This window comes from Meleagris gallopavo, chromosome 19 (genome assembly GCF_905368555.1).
Source record: "Meleagris gallopavo chromosome 19, MGAL_WU_HG_1.1, whole genome shotgun sequence".
NCBI lineage: Eukaryota > Metazoa > Chordata > Aves > Galliformes > Phasianidae > Meleagris > Meleagris gallopavo.
Genome location: NC_139422.1, coordinates 727839 through 750930, shown reverse-complemented (window position 1 = coordinate 750930; position 23092 = coordinate 727839). Strand labels below are relative to the sequence as shown.

Here is a 23092-nt window from a genome sequence, read left to right as displayed (position 1 = left end):
GTTTTGTTTAAAAAAATAAAACGCTTCCCGTGCTTCCATGAATACTGGAAGTCTCTTAGGCAGCACGGGGTGTTTTGGTGTTCCCTGTGGTTTTCTATGGAAACAGGCTCATGGCTGTGACAGCTTTTTGGCACAAGTGTCACTAATAGCCGTAACTCTGGTTTCCATGTTTTTTTCTCACTGTTTATTGCAAACAATAGAGCAGGAATAATCAGAAATTTTAGCATGGGGAGCAGAACCAGCAAAACACGTACCCTACAATGTAAATTAATCTATCAAGAAACCTTGATTTGGAATTTTTTAGGCAGTAATGCTGTCTATTTCGAGTAATCGTAATGCTCACATGCACAAAGTTTTGTTGCTTACAGCATAGCAGTTACAGCAAACTTTTCTCAGCTTTATTGGGAGAGCTGAAGAAGCTGCTCTTGTGAAACTGCATCAGAACAATCAGACATTGCTACTCACAAAGGTTTGGGAGGACTAAACTGCAGCATTTCAACTTTTCCACTAACACAAAGTAGTGTGAGCTGGCAAAGCTTAAGACAAATGTAACTTTTGTGCTCCAAAGGCAGCTTGGAGAGAGGGAAAGGGAGGAGTGGGCGTTCTGTGTGTGTAGGCTCAGCCCTGTGAGCTCTTGGCTCTGTTAGGTTACAGCTGGGAGCTCAGTGCAGAGGCAGGTAGGTCAGCTCACAGCTGCACCAGGAGCACGCCTGTGCATTTGTGCCCTTTGGCAGCCAGCACAATTGCTCCTGCAGTAAAATAATGTTATCCAGAGCTGCACTGAGTACTTGTTGGTGTGTCCTGGGAGGAGTGGGGTGAGGGGACACAGGTCACCTTGTGCTAGCTGAGAAGCAGCGAGGACTTTTCCCCTGAACTAAATTCTGTTTTGATTCAAAGGGAATTACCGAACCTGAGCAGTATGCCAATGACTTCAAAAAAATTTTATTTTTTAATCTCTCTGAGAATCCTTGGTGCTATGCAGTCAAATAACAGCAGCCCACTCAAGCAGCTCCGTGCTGTAATGGTGTGTGTTGGAGCAAGGGATGGCCATCAAGGAACTGAGAGGCGTGTGAGAGGAGTAGAATTACATTAACAGAAATGAGTTATGCCGAATGCTGAACATCCTTCTGTTTCCCATTCTCATCTTTTAATTGAATTAATGTCTAGTAAATTAATACAGTGTGGGGAGAACTGTGGTAGACGTCGGTGATAAAAGCCTGAAAAATTCTTGTGAGAAACAATGAAACAGGAGAGTGTGAACGCCTGGGATAAGGGAAGGCTGAAGAGAAACTGCAGTTAGATCTGTATCAGAAGAGAAGGCTGGAAAGCTCCTTTCCCAGAGGATGAAAGTCTTGTTTCTTCTGTGAATACACAATACAGGTTTAGTGTTGCAACATCAGCAAATGGCATTAACTTGGGCCTGCAAGTCGAGAGTGCTGTCCAACTGCTTGGGATTGGGAGCAGTGTGCTCTTTCCTAGCTGTGTGAATTCCTTGCTGGGTGAACTGGGGCAAAGAATACTTTATGGTCTGCAGATAATGATCAAACATGTAATTAATTACCTCTCTTTGCCAGCCGCTCGCTTGAGATGACACTTTGGGCAGGGTCCTTGGTGTTGGCTCCGAGCAGTAGCAGACCTGTTGGAGAGTTACAGCAATTGCTGTTTTCAAACAAATTTCTGTATAAGAAAGAATGATGTTTTTTAGAATAACCCTCTGCAGTGTGTTCTGCAGTGCACAGGTAGACCGAAGAAGTTAAAGAAAGATAAATATCTTGAAGTCTGATCGTACCAGCAACAGCGAAAAGTTCTTCAACTCCTGCCCAGTCCCACATGAAACACGGAGTCCTGTTCCTCCTCTGAGCAGTACGTCCTGCTGGCTCTCACTGTGTTACCTGCACTTCCAGTTGCAACACTGCAGATCCAGAAGGAGAAAGAATTGCTAATAAAGAGAATGCAGATATAGATAATGGAAGAACAGAGTAAAAGAAAGTTGGTTCTTATTTACATTATGTAAACATTTAGACAGCAACAGCACTAGAAACAGTTTTGAAACCAAGGCATGGTTAAACTGGAGCTGCTGTTCCTACCTGCTGTCGCTAGCGATGGTAGCTACTGAAAAGATAAAAGCAGTGGTGACAATGCATTGGTTTTTTGTGGTATAGTAAACCAGGTTCCCCACTGCATGCCCAGGTCTGAAACCGTCTCTGTGTTTGTTCTTAGAAGTAGGTTTGTACCACTACCCGTGGGATCTGCTCCTGTGCAGTTTGTGAATGCATCTGCTGAGCAGAGCTGTTAATTCTCGTTCTGTTGCACCCAGAGCCGGAGAGGCTGCAGCTCCGCATGGGCTGCACGCATTGCAGCGTGTTCCTTCTCTCTTAGCTGCCCCTCCAGCTGTGCCAAGGATATCATCTGGCTTTGCGTTAAGTGCAAGTGTATGACTGCTGTCATCTTAGAGACTTCTTTTCTGGTTAAAATAGTGTTGTTCCTATTTTATAGTCAGCTAGGACCGTACAGGGGGATTTATTCTTGGCTGATGTTGCTCTTACCTTCAGGAGCAGAACATTCTACTAGCAGTACTGGGGCTTCCCCTATAGGTCTGCACGCAGCTGCGTGGCTCAGGTACCAACGCTCATATTTTTCAATGAACTTCATTATTTAAACTTTTGCCATGTGGGAGTTGCCAAGGCTCATAGCAGCAGTTACAGCTCAGGTTGCAAAGTACTGTAACTCTCAGTCTGTGTTATTTTCTTGTGCTTACATTTCTCATTCTGCAGCGAAACTTTCCGCTGCGTGGTTCTAAAGGTACTGCGACCACTGCTCATTTCCATGCAGACTCACTGAGCCTCGTTTGGATCACATGTTCGTGAAAGAAGAATCCCTTTCTGAAAACATGAGGACACTGCCTGCCCACTGCCGATCTTTTTAATGTCAAACTCTGCCTGAACCTCCTCGAGGAATAAGCTGTTATGTCAGAAAAAGAGTTGCCTGGCACATAACTGTGCTGTGAGGAGTGCGTGGAGAAGTGGGAGGAGGAGCTCTGCACTGCTTGGGAAGCGCTTTCTGCATTACACTGCTTCACGTGGGTTTTCTTAGGCTGAACAATTGCTTGTAAGTTTTTGGGAAGTATTCCTTGGGGACTGAAGTCTCCCACTGCTACAAACTAAAGGAAAATTGGTTTGGTTTTTTGAGATGGGGAATGCCATCTTGCTTTACAGAGTAAAGCTGTGTATACATGCCAGACTGTGTCAGGCTGGTTTTTAGCAGCCATGTTTGGATGCTTTATTGTTTGGGTTTTGTGTTTTTGGTTTTGTTTTGGACTCGGTTGTTGCCCGTGGGTCAATCAGATGAATGGCAGTGGAGTTTTCCTGGCGGTGTTCTGCTCGTTAAAGTGGACAGTCTGCCTGGAATAGGACAGTGGTGCCCTTAGGGCTGTATAACATCTGCGTGGAGTTCTGACTGTCCGCTGTGACTCTCAGACACATGATCTTAACCTCACAGCAAAGGTGTTTGGCGAGAAGCAAAAAGATTGGCAAGTATGTAAGGCCGTGTTTCAAGGAACATTGTGTAACTAGTGATAGAACTAGAAGGAATGGCCTCAAGTTGTGTCATGAGGGTTCAGGTTGGACATTAGGAAAGGTTTATTCTGCTAAAGAATGGTCAGGCACTGGAATGGCTGCCCAGGGAGGTGGCGGAGTCACCATCCCTGGAGGTGTTCAAGGAACAAGCACATGATGGACACGGTTTAGTGGGGAAATGCACCTGGTAGGCGGACGGCTGGACTGTGATCTTGAAGGTCTTTTCCAACCGTGGTGATTCTGTGATTCTAAGAAAATGCTTCACGTGTGCTTGAATCGCTGTCTTCCCAAGCTAAGACTTAGCTAGGTGTCCTGTTAGTGAGTGCACTGTGTGCTAACCGCAGGCTGTTGGGTTCATTGCAGGTCTGCGAGCAGTGGATCCCCCAGCCATCCCTCGGAGCCAGCAGAGTCACCATCCTCCTTCTGGGTGAGTTTGATTTTATTCATTTGTTTGCAGGATGTTTTGCAAAGCATGGGTGCTTATGTAGGTAGGTGAGAGTGAACTGGACAGGAAAGCAAGTACCACTCATACAAACTTGTGGGAAATTGTTTCATCTCTGTATTTACATAACTGCTCTTAAAATGAAGACAACCCTTCAGAAAAGCAGTATTTTTTGGTACTGCAGTGTATTGGGGAGTGGATTTATGAAGATTCAATTTTGTTTTGTGAACTTATTATATTGTTATTTTTGTAGAGGATAACTTAACTGTACCCCATGTTACCAGCTACCCAGCACTTCCTTACAGATAAAGCAGATCGTGTGGAACTCAGTTTATCTTTAAGTTGTACTTGGTTAGGTGCCCTGCTGTCATTCAGATTCCTTTCTCAGAAAGCGAGAATTCTGAAATTTTCCATTTTTCTCTTTTGTCCTGTTTCCTACTTATATGTTTACCAACGAAGGCTTGCATAATAGAAGGGAATATAAAACGTCTGTACGGGAACAGTCACCAGTCAGTGTGTTTTTCCCTTTTGTTCAATGGAAAACAAAGCTTGGAGTTTAATGAGAAATTTCTGGAAAGTCTGATTTGGGATTTTTCTAGTCTCCTGTGTACATGTTGTGAAATGTGGCTGCAGCTTCGTTAGAGGGCACTCTTGAATAACACACGGTGAGACTGCAGTCAGACAGCATTCAGCACATCCTCTGCTGGAAAAAGGAGTCCTGGTGGAGATGTAACTGGCTGCTCCGGCGCACAGAGCTTGAAGCCCGAGATGGATTACCCTGCACACTTCCCTATCTTATGATGCAAGGCAAGATTGACTGTATTGTGGACTCACTTAAAGCTAGCACTGTATTTGGAAGCAATCTAGTAGAGAATTCACTATAGTTTTCCAACAGTGGATTCAATTATTTAAATAATACCCCATAAACTGCCTTGATCCTAAATGTATGTTCTTATGAGAACTTTTTTGTATTCTGCTATTGTCTTTAAAAAAACAAAAAAATACTTCAGAAGCAATAAGAAACTCTTCAGAATCTCTTGGATTTTGACCCCAGCCCTTATGTGAGTTCTTTCTGTGCCTTGACAAATTGCTTATTGTCTTCTTTCACTTTCCTTCCGTAATAAAGAGGATAATAATTTTTACCTTGGGAGAATTAGTCAGTGTATATAAATGTGCCCTGAAATCTCAAGTGTTGTAGACTTTTTAAAATATAGTTAAGGTGTTGAACAAAGCAGCAGTCAGGAAAGTTGAACTTAAGACAGTGATTGCTAAACTGCTTTGGGGCTTCTTCTGTTCTGGCAAGATTACAGAGCCAGATCATTTGCATTAGTTTTGACTTTTCTTGATGCTTTTAGTTTTTGTGCAGGAAGAAGCATTCTTTATGTGTGGGAGTCAGATTGTCTGTAAACATAAACATAATCTTTGCTCTGCTCAAAACATACCTTGTTTTGCTTTTATAAAAGCATACCAAACTGGTGTAACTTGAAACATTTTTCTGAGCAATTAGCTCTGAATCATACCTGCACCGGGTAGGCTTGGCTGACTGAAGCACACGTTTCCTATGCAGGAATGATGCCTGCAGTGCAGAAACCTCAGCAGCTTTTATACATTGCTTTACTTATCCTTTAAATTCCCTCTTCTGTTTTAGCATCAGTGCTACCAGCTGGGTTCTGTGTAAGCACTTGCAGGTGGTGCTTGTGTGCCTCCAAAGAGGCAGCATGGGGTGCAGTGTGCTGAAGCTCATGGAGCAGGTAGTGCCTGCTATGGGCAGGAACCAGTTCTCTGGCTGCCTGACCATCTCCTTACTGGGACACCTTCCCTCCAGCTGGGGATTGTGGCTCTGTCTGGCCAGGAGCTTTACGTCCCAGAGTGCCAGCTGTGCTTTATGGATGGTAAAGACACCCTGAGAGCTTATCAAAATTAGACGATTGTGCTTTGCTTGAAATCCTGAAAAACTGTGTACTTCTTCCGTGAACTCTAATGGTCACGAGGGCTCAATTCTCCAAAATAAAAATTGAAGGAGAGTAATAATAATAAAAAAAGGAGGCCATCTTCTCAGACCATCTTTCTTCTCCTAGTCTTTATCTCTTTTTACTATTTCTCTTACTGTCCCACTAGTGTGGCTCCTTGTTGGCAAAGAGTGGTTTAAGGAAGGAGGGAAGACTGAGATGTTCCTTTCCAGGAGTGCTTTGGTGTCTGTCCCAGCCAGATGGTCAGTGAGGAGGCAGCAGGGGCCGAGCTGAGACGTGGGCTGTACGCGTGGCTGCAGATGGGAAGCAGATAGGAAGAAGACAGAGATTTCTACCACCATAGCAAATGGAACTTCAGATGAAATAGAATAAATTGGGACTTTCCTGGCAGAAAACTAAAGTTAGGGAGCCTGAAGTATTTTCGTCTGTGGGGCTGAGGGCTGTATTTATAATGGCTTTGAAGAAGCCCATTTCTTGTGATTCCTGTAAGCAATATTAGGAAGGACGTTTTGAAAGAAGAGTTTCAGCCAAAATCTTCACCTTCTCGGTGTCATTTCTCTGTGCCATATGCAGATCCCTCTCATGTCCTATTGCACATACATGTAGGAATTCTAAAAAATAATACTAATCTTGTAGCCAATGACATTACAGAATGTGCTGAAGAAGAGCTGCAGTGTTCTGGAACAAAACGCTTTTCTCCAGTGTCGAGTAGCATCTCCTACAGATATTTCCTCACAGAACATTCCCATCAAACTGGCAAATTATTTTTATACTGATTTATGTTTTGGTCTTTGTCATTCTTTAGAGACTGGCTGGCGCTGCGTGGTGACGTCTGCATGGGTCATGCAATGCCATCCTCGTGGCACGAGGCTCCAGTCATCAGTAGATGTCATCTCTGTTCTAGCTGTGCAGTCGGTTCCAGGTACCATCTGATTGCAATTAAAGAGATGGCTGCAGTTCATGGTCCCATCTGCAGCTACAACCAGTGTCACACTTAAAATGTTCTGCCAAATCCTCCTTGTTTTCAGTGTGCCTCAGCAACAGATTGTCTTTTGGGATCCGGAGACCAGACGTGTGCTGCTGGCAGTGTTTTGAGGATGGTGACTGTAGCTTCTTGAGTACCTGCCTCTCGTTAGTGCCCACCTAAGGAGTGAGGTTCTGATACAGCAAGTAATTGTGTAGGTCTCAGAAGGTGCTGCAGGAGAAATTGCTGTCTGACACTGTTAAGTAGCAACAACCGACTTCCTTGCTTGAATATGAGTGAATACTAGCCTCTGCTAATAGAATTTAAGAAAAGAAGTAAAACATTCACTTGTTAAAACACAGGAGAAAAACATAATGGGGAGAAAGCATAAGTTTAGGCTGCTCCTCTGTTTAATGTAGTAATGTAAATGGAGCAACTGATTTTTTTTCTTTGCCAGTAGGAGCAGTGCAGCTAAGAGCCCAGTGGTGCTGGCTGGCTGTCATAGCTCTAAGTGCCAAAAGTAAATGTTTTTAAGCAAAGCAAATGCAAAACTTTGGGGATATACTTTTTATTTTTTTAAAGGCAAAAAAAGAACAAAACCAAAGAAGCTGTTTTGTGTGCAGTGTCCAAAATGATTTAAAAATGCTCTTGCTCCATGTCTAAGTAAATGGTTGTTTCAGCCAAATAAATCTTTCCTATTGATTTATTGCACCAATTTAGATATAAGCCCTCTGTGCAGGATTGTCAGTTCAACAGAACAGCTTTCTTTCTCCTTTCAGATTTAATCCACATGTTGTTGTATCAACAGAGCCTTTGTTTCTGCTTAGTTATGAGTTAGCCTTTTTTATTAAAAAAAAAAAGTGAAAACACATGTTTTTTAATAGCACTACTACATCTATTAAAAAGAGCATAAGATGACATATGGTAGAGGTGACCATCAAATGGTGGCTGTGATGTGTAGGTAACTTCAAAGTGTTGCTGCAAATGAAAGAGTGAGAATCAAACCTTTCACCTCTCCGCGTAGAAACCCCAACAGTGACAGGAGGAGGCAGTATTATCTGTACCCAGGATTTCCTAGTTTTTCCCCAGCTTGTGCAGTGATGCTAAACATACTCTCTTTAGTTAACTCCAATTTCCTCCCTTTTTTTAAAGGGGGACTTACCCAGAGGTGTATGTAATTCGCATTTCCTTCCTTCCTGACGCCCTCCCTGCAGAGAAGAATTTCTTTCTTGGACCCCTCCTGTTTTTCAGGTGGGGGAGAATTACTCTCAGGAAACTCATGAGTTTGGTATTATTTCTGTACTGGGTTTCATGTGAAAACATTTATTTGAGCACCACAGCTCATGTGGTACCAGCACACGAGTTCAGAGGTGAATGCTGGAGCTGTTTGATAAAGCACTTCACTACATCATTTGCTTGGACCTTACTGTGCAATTAACATCATGCAGCATCATGAATTGCTTCTGAAGATTTACTTCAGTCCATCCTGGCAGCTCGGTGGGCTGAATGCAGCCAAAAGCAGAACAGTTGCAACTTCTGTCTCTTTGGTGCTGGCCTCGTTCCTTCCAGCTTGGCTGGGTTCCTGGCAGCCTTCACCATCTCCCTGAATTCAGATGTCAGCACAACAAATCCCACCTCAGCGTCTGTATAATGATTTGCTGTGATGTGATGTGAAAAGAAGCTAGTAGTAATGACTACAATGGGAAGCAATTTCTCTGGCATCTGAAAAATGTGACATGGTCCTATTCTACATCTAAAAGCTAAAGAAGCTGACCACTGTTCTTAACGGCAGCCGTTATTACTTCTCTCTAAACAACTCAGAACTTGAATCTTTCCAGAGCAGTAGTAAGTGAAGGGGTATTCAGCTAGCAGGAACAATTACTTTATATGTGGATTTTGCATGGCATTGTACTGTGTTGTGCTTTCATCTAGAATATCCCTGGGTAACCTCATCCATCTTTGAAGTTGGCCTTCTTTGAGCAGGGGATTGGCCTGGAAACCTCTAGAGCTCCCTCTCTGACGAATTTATTCAGTAATTGTGTGCTCTGGTAGAGTTCTGGCAGAGATGCTTCTTTTGGCTTTGCTTATATCTCCTTTCATGCTCGACAGCTTTCATCATGTTCTCATCATAAGCAGTTCTTTAAACTGAAGTGATGCGTAAACATCAGGGATGGTTTCCAAAGTGTAACACGAGTTTCCTTCCTGCATAGTTTAGACTGTTTGCAGACTGTCCATATTCTGATGTGAAGAATTCATTTTTTTCTATTACGATGATCCCCTTAATTTTTTTCCTCAGACACAAATGTGTTACCATGGGGCATAGCAAGGGAAGATTTTCTTAAAGCTACTGGATCTTGTTCTAAGGTCAGCTTTGTGCCTTTGCTCTATTTCTTTAAGGGAAGACAAAGAGAAATGTGTCTTGCAACTTGGGATTTATGAAACTACACTGTTGCTGCTTTTTTGAGAGAGATTGTTGCATTTTTTTAGTTAAAAAATGATGTTAAGAAAAATATTTTTGAAATAGGTATTGGTACCTATTATTCAAACACTTCAGGTCGTAATTAACTTTTTGCTGTACCATATTTCGCTTAAAATTTGAGCAGTTGCTTGAACACTTGGGGTAGTAGTTAACTTAATAATGTGTCCTGGTCATTCAGAAACTGAGCGCTTGACACAGGAATGCTGACAGCTTGTTGGCTTGCTTCGATTTACTGTTTTGTTCTGAGGGCAGAACAGGGTGGTGGGACAATTAGATGGAGTAGCGTACAGCAAATGTGTTATTTCTCACATATGTACCCAAATCTGAATTTGACTAATCTTGTAGCTCGTGCTTGCTGCGTATTCAGTCTTTAACCTCTCTGTTTAGATTGCCAACGTGGTGCCAATTAGTGGGACTGTGATGTGGACACTGAGAATATAACTCACTTCACATGGGTTACCAAACAGCTAGCAGATGTTAAGCTAATGGTTTTTGGCTACTACCAGGCTGACTTGGATTTCAACCCAGAGGTGAAAGAATTTATTTCTCTCCCATTACCATTTCCCTTGGGCCATATTGTCCCTAGCGTTGAAAATTCCTCCAACTTAACTCGAGAAGATGATGTAAATGTTCCCCTCCCCCTTAGACCTGTTCTCACGGTTCCTTGAGTGTTTTTTTGTTTTAAGCTGTCTTCTTTGGTATTATACTGGTAATCTTTTTTTTTTTTTTTTTTTTTTTTGGTAAATGAAGAATGTAAACAAAACATAAAACTGAAGTTCTTAATAAGAGAAGGCTGTGCTGAGGTTCGGTCCTTTACATGCTGCTACACCTCGTGGACTGACACAATGTCTGTGCACTGCATAGCAAAGGCCACAGAGAGTGCTGAGCCTCGCTTACCTGGGATCTTGCTTTTTTTCTTTTCTTATTGCTGGGCATTACATTCTGAAACCCTGCAAAGCGTCCATAACTGCAAAGCCCATAGTCTTCATTCTGGGGTTGAGTCAATGTTGAATTGAAACTAACAGATTCTGCAGCTTCTTTAGTGTGATTTCAAGCAAGAGTCAGTATTTGTTACTCAAGAGGATTTAAAATATGGTGTGAAATGCAGTGTGTTCACTGAGAGCTTAAATCACTTTCATTTTCTTTTCTGAGCTCTTTCAAGTGATGAGTGTGATAAGGAGATATCTGTCCATAGAACCTTATTAATTTCAGGAAGAGAGGCAGGATAATAAAAGGGCCAGCTGGATGAAGATAAGCACTTAAATGCTTAGTAATGTTTAAACTCCTTATATAACTTGCTGCAATCATCTGTCCTGCTTAACTAGTGTGCGTCATATTAGGGGTGATGATTTTTGTTCTCTCCCTGGTAACTTTCTTGTCTTTCCTTCTGTGAGCATTTAACCCTTGATCTAAAAATGTGTTTGTAATATTGTACAGCCCCCAGTTTTTCAGCACTAGCTTTAAGTCACTTCAGCAGAAAGTGCTATTAGCATAGCAGGTATTTGGAAACTTCTCACTAAATATGATTTTGTTTTTCAGTGATGTACTATTTGCAGGATACCCTGCATGATCAGAGTCAACATGAAGACCAACAGGAAGAGCTGGGTTAGGATTAAATAATTGTTGTAGTTAATTTCCAGCAAGTACTGCAAATAAACCAAGGTTATGTTGGCTTTTGATTTTTTTCAAGGTCCTAAACCGTGCCTTACCACTAAGATGATCAGAGGGCTGGAGCAGCTCTCCTATGAGGAAAGGCTGAGGGAACTGGGCTTGTTCAGCTGGGAGAAGAGAAGGCTGCAGGGAGGCCTCATTGTGGCCTTCAGTGCTTGAAGGGAGCAGATAAACAGGAGGGGAACGGCTGTTTGTGAGGGTGGGTGGTGATAGGACAAGGGGGAATGGTTTTAAACTGAGACAGGGGAGGTTTAGGTTGGATATGAGGAGGAAGTTTTTCGTGCAGAGCGTGGTGAGGCACTGGAACAGGTTGCCCAAGGAGGCTGTGGATGCCCCATCCCTGCAGGCATTCAAGGCCAGGCTGGATGTGGCTCTGGGCAGCCTGGGCTGCTGGTTGGTGACCTGCACACAGCAGGGGGTTGGAACTGGATGAGCGCTGTGGGCCTTTTTGACCCAGGCCATTCTAGGATTCTGTTATTAAAGCAATTGGTGATGTATTTGATCCTCAACTTCCAAAGAGAGCAATTATTTTTAATTTCTTGGTATGAAGAAACTCCTTCTGTCCTGTGGATGTTTTTGCAGGTACTGAGAATAATGTAAGAGAAGTAATAGAAGTTATTTGCTTAGATGATTAATAATGTTTGAACACTAATTATCTTTCATGAGCGATTAAAAGTTTTCACATTTTCCTTAGAATGAGCAGAGGAAACTCAACATGACAAGCTAAAGTCTGAGGTGCACAATGCATTCTTCAAAAGTGGCAGGCCATACAGTTCTGGCTTTTAGGAAACAAAATCCTACAGCAGTTTGTAACTACATACACTCTTCTCTTTCAGAATCTAAGTCCATAAGATGCAGCCTTTCTCCAGCTATTTTGTTGTCTTTCTCTGCCTCCAGTCTTCTATGAAACTCTGCATAATAAATTACTCTCTTTTTTTCCCATTCTTTTTTTCAAGATATTTAAGAATTGTCTCTGTTCTCTTATGTGTTTTAGTGTTTAGCTTCAGGGAGAAAAAAATAAAGCACATTGTCATGTTAATGTATGTTCTTCAGAAACACAACTTAATCTGAGAAACAAGATGCGAGATTCCCCTCCTCCCCTGGGGTTGCTGGCTTAATTAGTGTAGCGTTTGTCTATTGACAGTAATGACTAGAAAATAAACTTGCTGGTTTGTTTTTTCTTATCATACATAGCCTTTGTGGGTGGCAAACAGTAGCAGAAAAACTTCAGATGTCCAGGAGAAACTAGAATGCTTCTTGCAAGAATTCAGTAGATAATTATTCAAGCAACACCTCCCAACTTTTCTAGAACTGTTTTATTTATGACTAAAATTTATATTTACCATGTCTGCTTTGTCACTGAAATTTTTCATTATTTGATGCACAGTTTTTCTCCCCTTAGATGATTATTGACATAACATGAGAAAGTAGAAAATTAGGCCAGATGCGTATGTATTTCTAGGCAGATTGTGAAATCTTAAGAAATAAGGTGGATTACCAAAGAAGTTTGGCTTTTGTGTGAAGTTGAATAGGGCTGTAAGAAGACTGATGGCAGGAAAACTTCATTTGGAACGCCCTTCTATCAAGTCATATGTGATATAAATAAGAAAGAGAGGCTCAAACTCATAAGGAAATTATGTGGTATCTTAAAGCTCAAAGAAGCTTAAAGAAGATCAAATGAGGAAAATAACTCTTAGAATCCTTAGGATTCAAAATTTTGAAAACTTGTAGATCAAAAAAGTATAGAATAATACAAAGTATGCAGCTTTTCAAGTAGAAAACAGAACTGGAGAAAACTGGCATCCCAGTGCTCTTAAGCACCATGAATAGCACCTCTGAGAAGCACGTAGGTGGGAGACAAGAGGAGAATACTTTTGATTTTCTTCTGAGAGTTGTGCACAGTTTTAGTACTGGTGGCCCCCTGTGAGCGTGAGCACAGGCGTACTTGTACATCCTTGTGGAGGAAATCCAAGCCAAGGAAAGGGAACTTGTTAAAAAGAGACTGAAAGGAGCAGAGGAAAGGATGAGATGTTTGTAGGTGGTGTGAAGATTATTTAAAAACATTTTACTGCAGAGCAAATGCCCCAGCCCTATCAAAAGCTGAGAGAGGAGAAAAACTATGATCTGAAACAGCAGGGAAGAAAGGCTTTAGTTTGAGGCATCCTTCCAAAAGCTGAAGTCATGACCAAGTGAGGATGATAGAAAAGAGCAAACACTTTGAAAGGCCAAAAACTTAGAGGAACAGCTTTCACTAAGTACAAAAAGTATCAGTTCTTTTCCAAATGTGTTGAAATTAAGATGGTTGTCTAAAAGTTTGCCTAGACCTTTAAATTCTAATGTGTGAAAGAAGCACTTGGAGAAGGTGGAACTCAAAGAGAAATTAGTTCTGTGGCACCTGTGTTCCTTATGGTTTCTCACCAGAACCAGTCTCAAACTGATTTACCACAGCAAGATTTAAGAAAGCAGTGAAAAATAATGAAGTGCGGGGACCAGATGTTGTTACAGCACAGGAGATTCAAGGGAGAAACTGCTGAGTTATTGACACTTTCACTGGAAACATCCTCAACCCCAGCAAACAAAAGACAGGGCTGGTATGATGCCAGCTTGGAAAAGACTTTCAGGGAGAATGTGGAACTGCATGCTGAGAAATCTAGCTTACTAGTGGGCAGTTCTATCAAAACAGTAATATAGATCAGAATTATTGAGCATATGATTAACCTTCTGTGAGCATGAAAGAATCGACATGTCTTTTGTAGAATGAGTTTGACAAATCAAAGGACTGGAAAGGCTAATCAAACAGCTGGATTAGGATGTTTCAGTCCTCAGATTTTCAAACAGTTTCAGACAGGATCCTTTGCCACAACTTCTAAAGACAAACAGTCTTTCATGGAGTGAGAAAGAACACTATTTAGTTGATGATTAAAAGGGGAGGAAACACGTAGCAGTAGTAGTTGATAGAGTGGAGGGAGTTTACAATTAGAGTCCTGCAGGATTCCTTAGGAGACCTGTGCTGTTTGGTCCTTTCATTCCGTAACAAAAAGTCTGTACATCAAATGGAAGCAGGGAGTTCAAAAGAAGCAAAAAGAAATAGTTTGCATGATGCTTAAATGCAGTAGCTTTTGAAACAAGACTCTAGTGCTGAGAGTTTGCATGAAAGTGTTGGACACGTTCTTAGGAGAATGATCTATGAAGTTTAGTTGAAAGCGAGACCTGGCACAGGGAAATCATGAGCCATAATTTGTTGCAAACTCTAGGAACATGTTGGGCAATATAACTGCCATGTGCTCTTCTTAAGCTGTTGGCTGCCAACCACTGGGCAAGATGTCATACTGGGGGTATGAAGATGCAATCTGAGTTGGCAGCCTTGACTTTGGTGCCTTGTTTCTGTTAATGGTATTTGGATCTATCTGTAGCTGTCTGTTCCAGCTAATCCCTCTCCTCTCAGATACTCCTCCTACAAAATAAATGAAGTATGGTCTTTAAGAAAACAAACTTTTTTTTTTGTTGGTTGTTTTTGTGAAATATGTTGAGTTGCCATGAGTGTGAGTGAGTTTATTGTGTTTGCCGACAGACTTCTTGGACAGAAAATGGAGCTGCTTCTTAAGCATTTCCATATGTGCTCAGCTATATTCTTCACTTAGTGTAACTGGTGAAAATAAATGTGTTTAAAATGATACTTTCACATATTGGTAAGGAGTTAAAAGAACGAGAAAATGTTCCAGATCTTTATTTGTCCCTACTGTGGTTCAAAAGAAGGCTGTGTCAAGTCCTGCAAGGTTTTAAGCAACCTACTGCTTTGTCTCTATGGATTTGATGGCAAATTAGTTGAATACAATTCTTCTGACATTAGAACACTGCAGAATACTTGAACATTAGCAAGTTTTTTTCATTTATAAGTGAGTTGTTTGTTAAAAGTGGAGAGAACAATCCTGACTCTGCCAAGTACATGCTAGGCGTACGCAGCCCTGCTGGCCTCAGACATAATGTGTTGTCAATTTTGTTTTTATTTAGGGCAGATTTGCAAAGCTGGTGTGTTGATAGAGACATAAGGGAGTGTGTGATATTTCCCATCTGTGTAAATTTGGTTTTCCTATCTGCTGTGTTGCACAGATGGTATGCTTTCATAGGGCTTTTTTATTTCACACTTGAAGCTGAAGAAGCCAGGTTAGAGATGTTCTATATTGATTTTGTCACTTGGAAACTTGACATAAGTTTGTTGGTAAAGGGGTAAGCAGCAGGATAGAATGGTCACCTCTGTCATAGGAATCACCCCCTGAATCTTCCCAGCAGTTCCCATTCAGCACATAAAACTCAGGTTCCATTTGTGGAATTGAACCATTTATCACTGAAGGAAGAAGTTCATGGGAGCCCTGACATGAAGAGCATTATCTTGAAAAAATACCTGCACATAAATGAACATTTTGGCAGTTGCTCTAATTTTGTCTGTTTTCCAGTTCCCAGCTTTTCTGTCATCACTGGAAATGAATGAAATAGGAACAGTTGGGCAAGGTTTGAATAGCCAGGATCAGGGCAAAGACTGTAGCCTTTACGTACACGAAGAAATGAGTTCTTGACTCCTGCAGGATGCGTGAGGTAATTTGTGATGCCTGGGAGCCTGTTGGTTATTCCTGGCCAAAACTGCCAATGTCTCCTTAGTGTCTCTGTAAAAAGTATAGGAAGAAGAATTGAGGCAAAACCTCGTAACACTGAAGGCACTGGGGATACTCTAGAAGTACAAATTCTTTACTGATGCGTGGTCACCCTGTGATAGTGTGTCGAGAGTAGGTGTAGCTTTGCTTAGCTTGAAATCAAAGAGAATGCAATCATCAAAATGAAAATTTGGATGAGAATTCAGGTTCATTTTGTAACTTACCATTTTTGTGACTTCAATTAAGGGAAGCTGCACAGAGCATTTGTTAGAGTTTGACAGGCTTAGAAGGAAGGGTGTCTGGGTGGCTTGGAAGAGCCTCCTCAAAGGAAATAGTGCTGAGAGCACAGCTTATTACGGTAGGATGGGAAGGATGGCTGTTGTCCCAGGGCTGCAGGAAGCAAGCTCAGGTACCACAGAGGAGCTGCTGGTACAGGTGCTGCTTGTGAGAAGGGGGGAGGAAGCTGGATAATGTGTTTTTCCATCCCTTGGCTGACAGTGACTTACAGCTGGAAACAGAGCTCCATAGCCAAAGGGAGCAGGAGGGGGCAGAAGGAGCATGGATTTAGGTTTATAGCCCTGGCCTCCGTTTAGTCTTCATAAAAAAACCAGTAAGAGTGTTCTCTGAGTTCTCCGAGAGCTCCAAACTCTGTTCCAGGGTCAGTATCTAATCAGGAATTTAGGCATTTTGGCATATGCTGTAGAACTTGGCTGCAGGAAATCTCTTCTGCAGTAGTTACTCTCTTGTGACAGCCATAGCTGAGACTGCAAAAAAGAGTCAGGGTTTTTCTTGAGTTTACCAACTGAGCGATTTTTGTCAGACTCCTCTTTGCTCAAAGGTATAAATCTTTTAGAAATACTATCACAGAAATCCTTTTATCTTGTCTACAATGTTTACCATGTAACTCTGCAGCCTGATCTCTTAGATACACCTCCAAAAAATAGCAGAAATTGAAAACTAATCTTGGAAGCCACCCCAGAAGAAATTTTTCCTTCTGGTGAACTTAAAAAGTATTTACTTTACATTAAAATGTGCTTTACCAGACAGGGATTTTAAGACTGGAAATGATTAAAACAATAGTTTCCTCTCCTGCATAACACTGTTTACCTCTGTTTGCATTTTAACTTCTTTACAAAGATATTAGTCTGCGCATAGAGACATCATCTCTGAAGGCAGAATTCCTGCAGAATCACAGTATTCCTCTAAAAATGTCCCCTACCACCTCTTTGTCCGTTTACGTGCTTAGTAGGGAATTCTGATACTAATTTAAAATCTCTTTGCAGTATCTTTTTTTTAATAATCACATTTTGGTTTAAAATCTTTTTTTTTTTTTTTTTTTTTTTTTTTTTTTCCTTGGACTGAAATAGTAGCTGGGAGTGATAAGCAATTTCAGCTTGGTTTCCTTGCAGCTTGTTGCACTGTTACCACCTACTTCTTTGTCTTCCCTGAAATTGCCTTATTTGCAATTTCCCAGAACTGTAAGCAAGAGGGAGTTTGCTCACAGCCCTCCCCAGGCTCAGAGCATGCTATGGTTGGGACACTTAAAGAAAGCTAAGTTTCACCTTCTAGCCATTCTTTACTAAGCATTTGCAAGTGAGGGTTTTTCTGTGCCACAGACTCGGTCTAAGTGAGGAGATGTTAATGAGAACAGCAAAAACACATCCGGGTATGGAAAAACACACATTTCAGAAATGGAGGAAATGCTTATGAAGGAATTCTGCAGTGCAATCAGTTGAGCAACTTCCATCAAGGAAATATACTGCTAGATAAAGTTTCATGAAATTACAAGCAGTTTCAAATCAGAAGCAGTTTGCATTCATATTGTTGGAGCTCTGTAAGTCTGGTATGTAATCCTGTTGGACGTTTCTAGAAGTGACTGTACCTTGAAATCAACCGGCTTTGTGCTTTGACTGCATTCACACTTTTCAATATTTGCCTTCAGCTGCGTGTTGATGTATTTTGGTTTTGTGTGGTTTGTGTCGTTTATTTAAATAGGACCCAAAGGAGGCTTTGCAGTGAGCAGCCCAGCAGAGCTGCCGTGCAGCAGTGCTCTGAAACCTGCTTCTCTTCCCACTGCCCAGAGTAAGGTCAGCCTCTGTGTTTGGCTGAAGAGAGGAGAGTCCTGCCTGTCTGTGAAAGGGGGCTGAATGCAGACACCTGCTGTGCCCTGCAGAGCTGGAACCCCAGGGTTCACAGTCAGCGGAGAGAAGTTTCTAGGGCAAGATTCAGGTTGTCCCAAAGTGCTTCAGCTAAGTAATCATTTTAGAAGTGCATCTGACTTTTGACCACAGGAGCAGCCTTAGGAGACCTGGCAGGCTGTGTTCAGCCGGGTGAGACGGAACCCACAGCCTGGACCTGGTAGGGAAGTAGGGGAGGAAACAAGGCAACATGCTCCAAAATGGGAGCCTGACTACAACCAGATAGAGATGTTCCTGTTCAGATGTTGCTGTGGAGTACTCAGTTGTGAAACTGCTTTCAGGAACAAAGTTCTTGAGCCTGATTCACCCTTTTCTTATTTGTTTTTGTCTTGGTTTCCATTTCCTGTGTCATTGTTACAGTCCTTTACAATGAACTGTCTACATTTTACTATGGACAAGCCGAACTTTGTCTGCTATATGTATAAAGACATTTGCCAGAACTCCCCAAAGCAACATGGTGTGCAAAGCAGTTTTCTTCTGCTGTCTCCCGTCTGTGCTTACACAAACCCCACAGGGGTACAGTTGTGCAATCCTGTGCAGCAGGAGCCAGGCCAGATCCCTGCTGACTGTTGCCCTGAGGGAGGGGTGGAAGACTGTGGTGAATACAACAGGAGGTGAAAATGCCGTGATTACAGTCTGTTTCAGCTAACTAAATATACATTATCTTTTAGCCAAAAGTTTGCTAAAACTGCTCAGTAAATACATATACTGGATCCCCCAATGGACTCGGAGTGTTTGTTCAGCTGAAGAAGGCATCCTTTCCCAGACATCATGAACACATCAGTATGGCTGGAAAGAACTGAATATACGTTGTGAAAATAGTGGTATTAGTAGAGCTGAGATCTGTAGGAGGATTTTGGACCCATCATTGCCAGGAGTTGTGGGGCATGGAGGTATACATTGGTGCTCACAGAACATGATTTGTACTCACTGCTGCTCTTATTGCTTGGTAGGTGTCCACGTGCCACTGAGCCACCTGTAGAAGGAAACCATGTTTCATCCTTGTGGCAGATAGATTTGTTCTATTCCCTAGGGCCCTGTTCTGTTTTTTCTTGTTATCAGGAAATGTTTGTGTTGTGCAGGATTCATAAAATGCAGTCTTATGGGAAATTCATAAATATTTAAAAATGTAAAGGAATTTTAAGAGTAAAAACAGCAAAAATTGTGACAGTTCCTCCTTCCTTGGTTCCTGGATGATGTCAGTGTTGTTGCATGGCTTCCTAAGCCTTCCCCACTGCACTTGCCCTCTAGAGACACATCCAGCTCTATCAGTGCAGAAAAACCAATCTCTTGAATTCTTCTGTTACTTAATTTTACAATTATATCAAAAGCATGAAGATTGTGTGAAATGTCTATTTGACTTTCCTTTTCTTGCTCATGACAGTTTTGCAAGCAGAACTTCAAAGCTACTCTGTTTACTACAGTTCAGTGTTACCAGTTGGCTGGAATGGAGATCAGAATCTTCCTTTCTTAGCTCTGCATTGCTGAAGGTCAGTGCAATTTTGGAAATAAGGGTTGTCTGGAATTCCTGATTCCAGGCTTGGAAACGTTTGCCTAGCTGCTCAGTATTGCTGGGTGCAGTATGCAGTTGTTAGCACAGCTTTGTCTGCTCTTGAACTGCAGGGTGAGTTGGAAGGAAGCAGCTTATCACAGTGCATGCCCTGCTGCCCAGCTCCATGGAGAGACCTGGACCAAACAGCTGTGGGAGGTTAAAAGTATATCGCTCCCCAAAGTCCTTTCCAGGCATATATTTTCATTGTTCTTATAATTGGAAAGGATTTAAATGAGAATCGATCTGGTGGCACAGTCACAGCTCTCCTATTCATTTTGTATTTATTCCCTCCTTTAGGAACAGCAGCATTAAATTAAGAGGAATGTGCATCATTATTTTCCTCTGTACAAGAGACCGAAAGGTCCTTTTCCATTGTTTCAGGAGTAGGTTAATAATAATGGTAAAAAGGATACAGGGCTCAGCAGATTCATTTAACTGAAGCCTTGCTCCGTATATCTTCTGTATTTGCTTGAGCAGATGACCTGGAGGTTTCAGTGTTAGATGTTAAAATAAACAACTGGCTACTGTGCTTTCTTACTGATAGCAGAATTTATCCCACTGTCTCTTTAACTACTGCAGAAATGAATGTAAAGGGGAGTCTGTTAGCTCTTAGAGCCTTCACCAGAACTGCTGGCATTCATGTCTGAGTTCTTTGGAGGTGGAGCTGTAGGCAGTGAGCCCAGCCTTCGTGACACTGCAAAGGCAGGTCTTGCTGGTGCTTTTGAGAATGATCCATGTTCGTGTTCTTCTTCGTCAGAAGTGGATCAATTTACCAAATCCAAACTGAGCTTGTTTAATTTATTGAATTGCATGCTTCCATCCGGTTATATTTCTAGAAGAAAAAGAGCAAAACTAAATTTATATAATTTTTCTGCTGATGTAATGGCCAAAAGAAAATAAATGAAGCTTCCCCGTGGTCTTATATTTTAAACTGTAATCTCTCAGCATTCCTGAGAGCAAAACTTTGTTCCTCTGAAAAAGGATCACATTTAGAAATCTGTATTTCTCAACATTTAACTCCATTTTTTTCTTTGTTCTCGGCTGCTTTCCAGCTGTTGTGACACTTCCTGAGGTGGAGCTGGGTTTTGATACTGAGGGTCCCAGCTGCTGACCACCTTATGTAGATGTTTGTTAGTGAAATAAAGAACAGGAGTAGGGAGAGATTGTGGACGATCTCTTCTAATAGTAGACTTATGGGACTTCACATTAACAGTGGAAAGGTTTAGGTCATGGGTGTCTGACGTTCTGACTTACCTGAGCTGCAGTGAATGAAGAGGAATTGCCTGGGGCAAGTATAAATAAAATACGCAATATAGTTAATGTATATAAGTAACAAAACTTCTTTTTTATATATATTTTCAACTGAAACATAAAAAAATGAGGGCAACAAAAACATAAAACCATTGGAATATATGACCTTGTTTTTGTGAAACGAAGCATCACTGTCTGGTTTGAAGGCAGAGGTTGCAATTCTTAATGAGTTTTCAAGGTGCTCATCAGAGATTTTTGCTCTATTTGTACTCTTCCTGTGCTTCATCCATGAGAACAGTTGTTCACAAAGGTACATAGTGCCAAAAAGCGATGACATGAAGAAGGATGTCTGTGAAGTGAGGGGTATTTCTGTCTGGTAGGAGAGGGCTTATGAAAGCCTGGTAAAGAGATGAGATCACATTTTTCTTGGAGTGGAATGTCTGATTGCAACAAACACTACACAGCCAGTACAATTTGCAGGTCATGTATTTATGTCAACTGAAGATGGAGTCCCAAGTATACAAAAAAAATTGATGACTTTCTGGGAAATCTTCAAACCTATTCTGAAATTCTTTTATCAAAATGGAAAGCAGGCTGCATGTTTTTCGCTGCTCACAGGACTGAGTTTAGCCACAGTAGTTATGGTTTGAAACATAGCACAGATAAGCTGATTTCCATCTTGAAGACTCCAGCTGGCCCCAGCTGGCATGGGCTGCGTGTGGCCTGCGGCCTCAGGTTGGACACGCCTGGGACAGATCAAATAGGAGTTACTTTTTCATGCATCATAGACGAGTTATGGAAAGTTGATGCATAATAGTGTGTGCTAGAGGCTTTGTGAATCTAAAACAACTGAAGAAGTTAGTAGGAGAAAGTTCCATTATAACTCCCTCTGTTTCTTCTGCTTTCCACCTCTGGGAGCAGGATGCTGGCTAGAGGGTCCTTTGCTCTGCTCGTGCTCCGATCTCTGAGAGCAACGCTTGCACTTCTGTCCTACGAGTGCCTTCAGTGGCCAGCAGCTAGCCCAAGGGATGGGTGACTCTGGAGAGCACTCAAATAAAGAGATGGCAGAACACAGATCAGAGATGCTCAAGAGTTATCTGTGGGTGAGAGGAGCTCCTGTTACCCAAAGCACTGTGTTTGGTGTTAAGCTTGTGCGTAGCCTAGGGCTGAAGAACCTTGCTGTGAGCAGTGCCAATCCAGCTGCCTTGGAAGGCTGATGGCAGCTTGGCACGGTGAGGCCAGGGCCACATCTCTGCATCCTCTTCTGCATCTCTGGCCTGGCTGCCAAGATAATTGGCTCTCATTTTCTTAGGAGGCTGCATGGGGGGCTGACAAATTCAGCACTTATGAGGGGAAGAATGTTTAAATTGGGCAGTGTGGTTGTTTGCATCAGGACGGTCTCTTGAATAAAGTGTTTATCTGCTTGCTAAGCTCCTGTTTGTTTGGGTGTTGTGGCCAACTCCTGCCAATCAGCCGGTGAAGGTGAAGCGTCCGCATTTGTTTTAACCTGCAGCAGCATCTGAAACAGCTGCTCCAACGTGGAAGTGCGTATGGTAGGTACACAGCAGGCTCATCTGTGACCTTGGGTGCCAGGAGGTGCTCACATTGTTCCTGTGCTCCTTACAGTTTGGGAATCCTCCATAGGAAAAAGCTGCTGGCACTTCTGCTGTGCTTCAGGGAACTGGAGTGAACTGGAGAGGATGAGGCAAAGACAGAAAAGCACTTTGGCCAACCAGCCATTTTCAGTGTTTCCATTGCTACCATCTGTCCTTGGAAGAGAGTCGCTTCTCTTCCATGTGTGTCTTCAAATGTTCTGTTCTTCTCTGAGATTTTTTTCTTTTTTCTTTTTTTCCTTTTAATCAAGTTCAGACCTCTTGTTTTCCCCAAAAGCTTTATTCTGTGTGTCAGTTTTCTGCTCCTCAGTATCCCCAGTGAATTCTGCCTTACAAAATCTGTGGACATAAATTGACCCATCATTAATACAAAAATAAAATAACAATGAAGGGACACTCCCAGATCCCTTTTGGTCTTTGGTGTGGTCTGTCTCAAGACCATATCCCTGCTAGTGAGGGACTTGGGGCCTGTATGGGGCAGTGCTTAATGGCAACACCACAGATCCAGTGGTGAGGTCATGGTCTTCTCTTCACAGAAATCGGATCTGGAAATTGTCTTAGTAACACGTTTAATCCATTTCCTTGCCATTGTCTGATTCTTTCCTGCAGTACATTTGTTGGTGGTATGCCCAGTCTCTCATAAAGTACCCACGCAAAAGCGCTTCCACTGATTCCCTTAGGAATAATTCCCTATATTGATTCTCACTCTTGAAGATTTTTTTCCCAGC

General features: G+C 42.1%; 1 protein-coding gene across 29 annotated transcripts in view; it reads left to right on the top strand.

The window, feature by feature from the left end:
- Positions 1-23092, top strand: part of EXD3 (exonuclease 3'-5' domain containing 3) — a 245850-nt gene that overhangs the window by 1848 nt on the left and 220910 nt on the right. For 17 of the 29 annotated variants that reach the window (XR_014887264.1, XM_085239224.1, XM_085239226.1 and 14 more), the window contains exons 2-3: positions 3939-4002; positions 6793-6909. Coding sequence is in view for 19 of the 29 variants with exons in the window: in XM_085239224.1 (XP_085095350.1) it covers positions 3939-4002; positions 6793-6909 (181 nt within the window). In the remaining 10 variants the exon portion in view is untranslated. Of the gene's footprint in view, positions 1-621; positions 3080-3938; positions 4003-6792; positions 6910-23092 lie in introns of those variants that run through there. The other 12 variants (XM_031556118.2, XM_019621323.3, XM_010720708.4 and 9 more) reach the window with 3 other exon arrangements.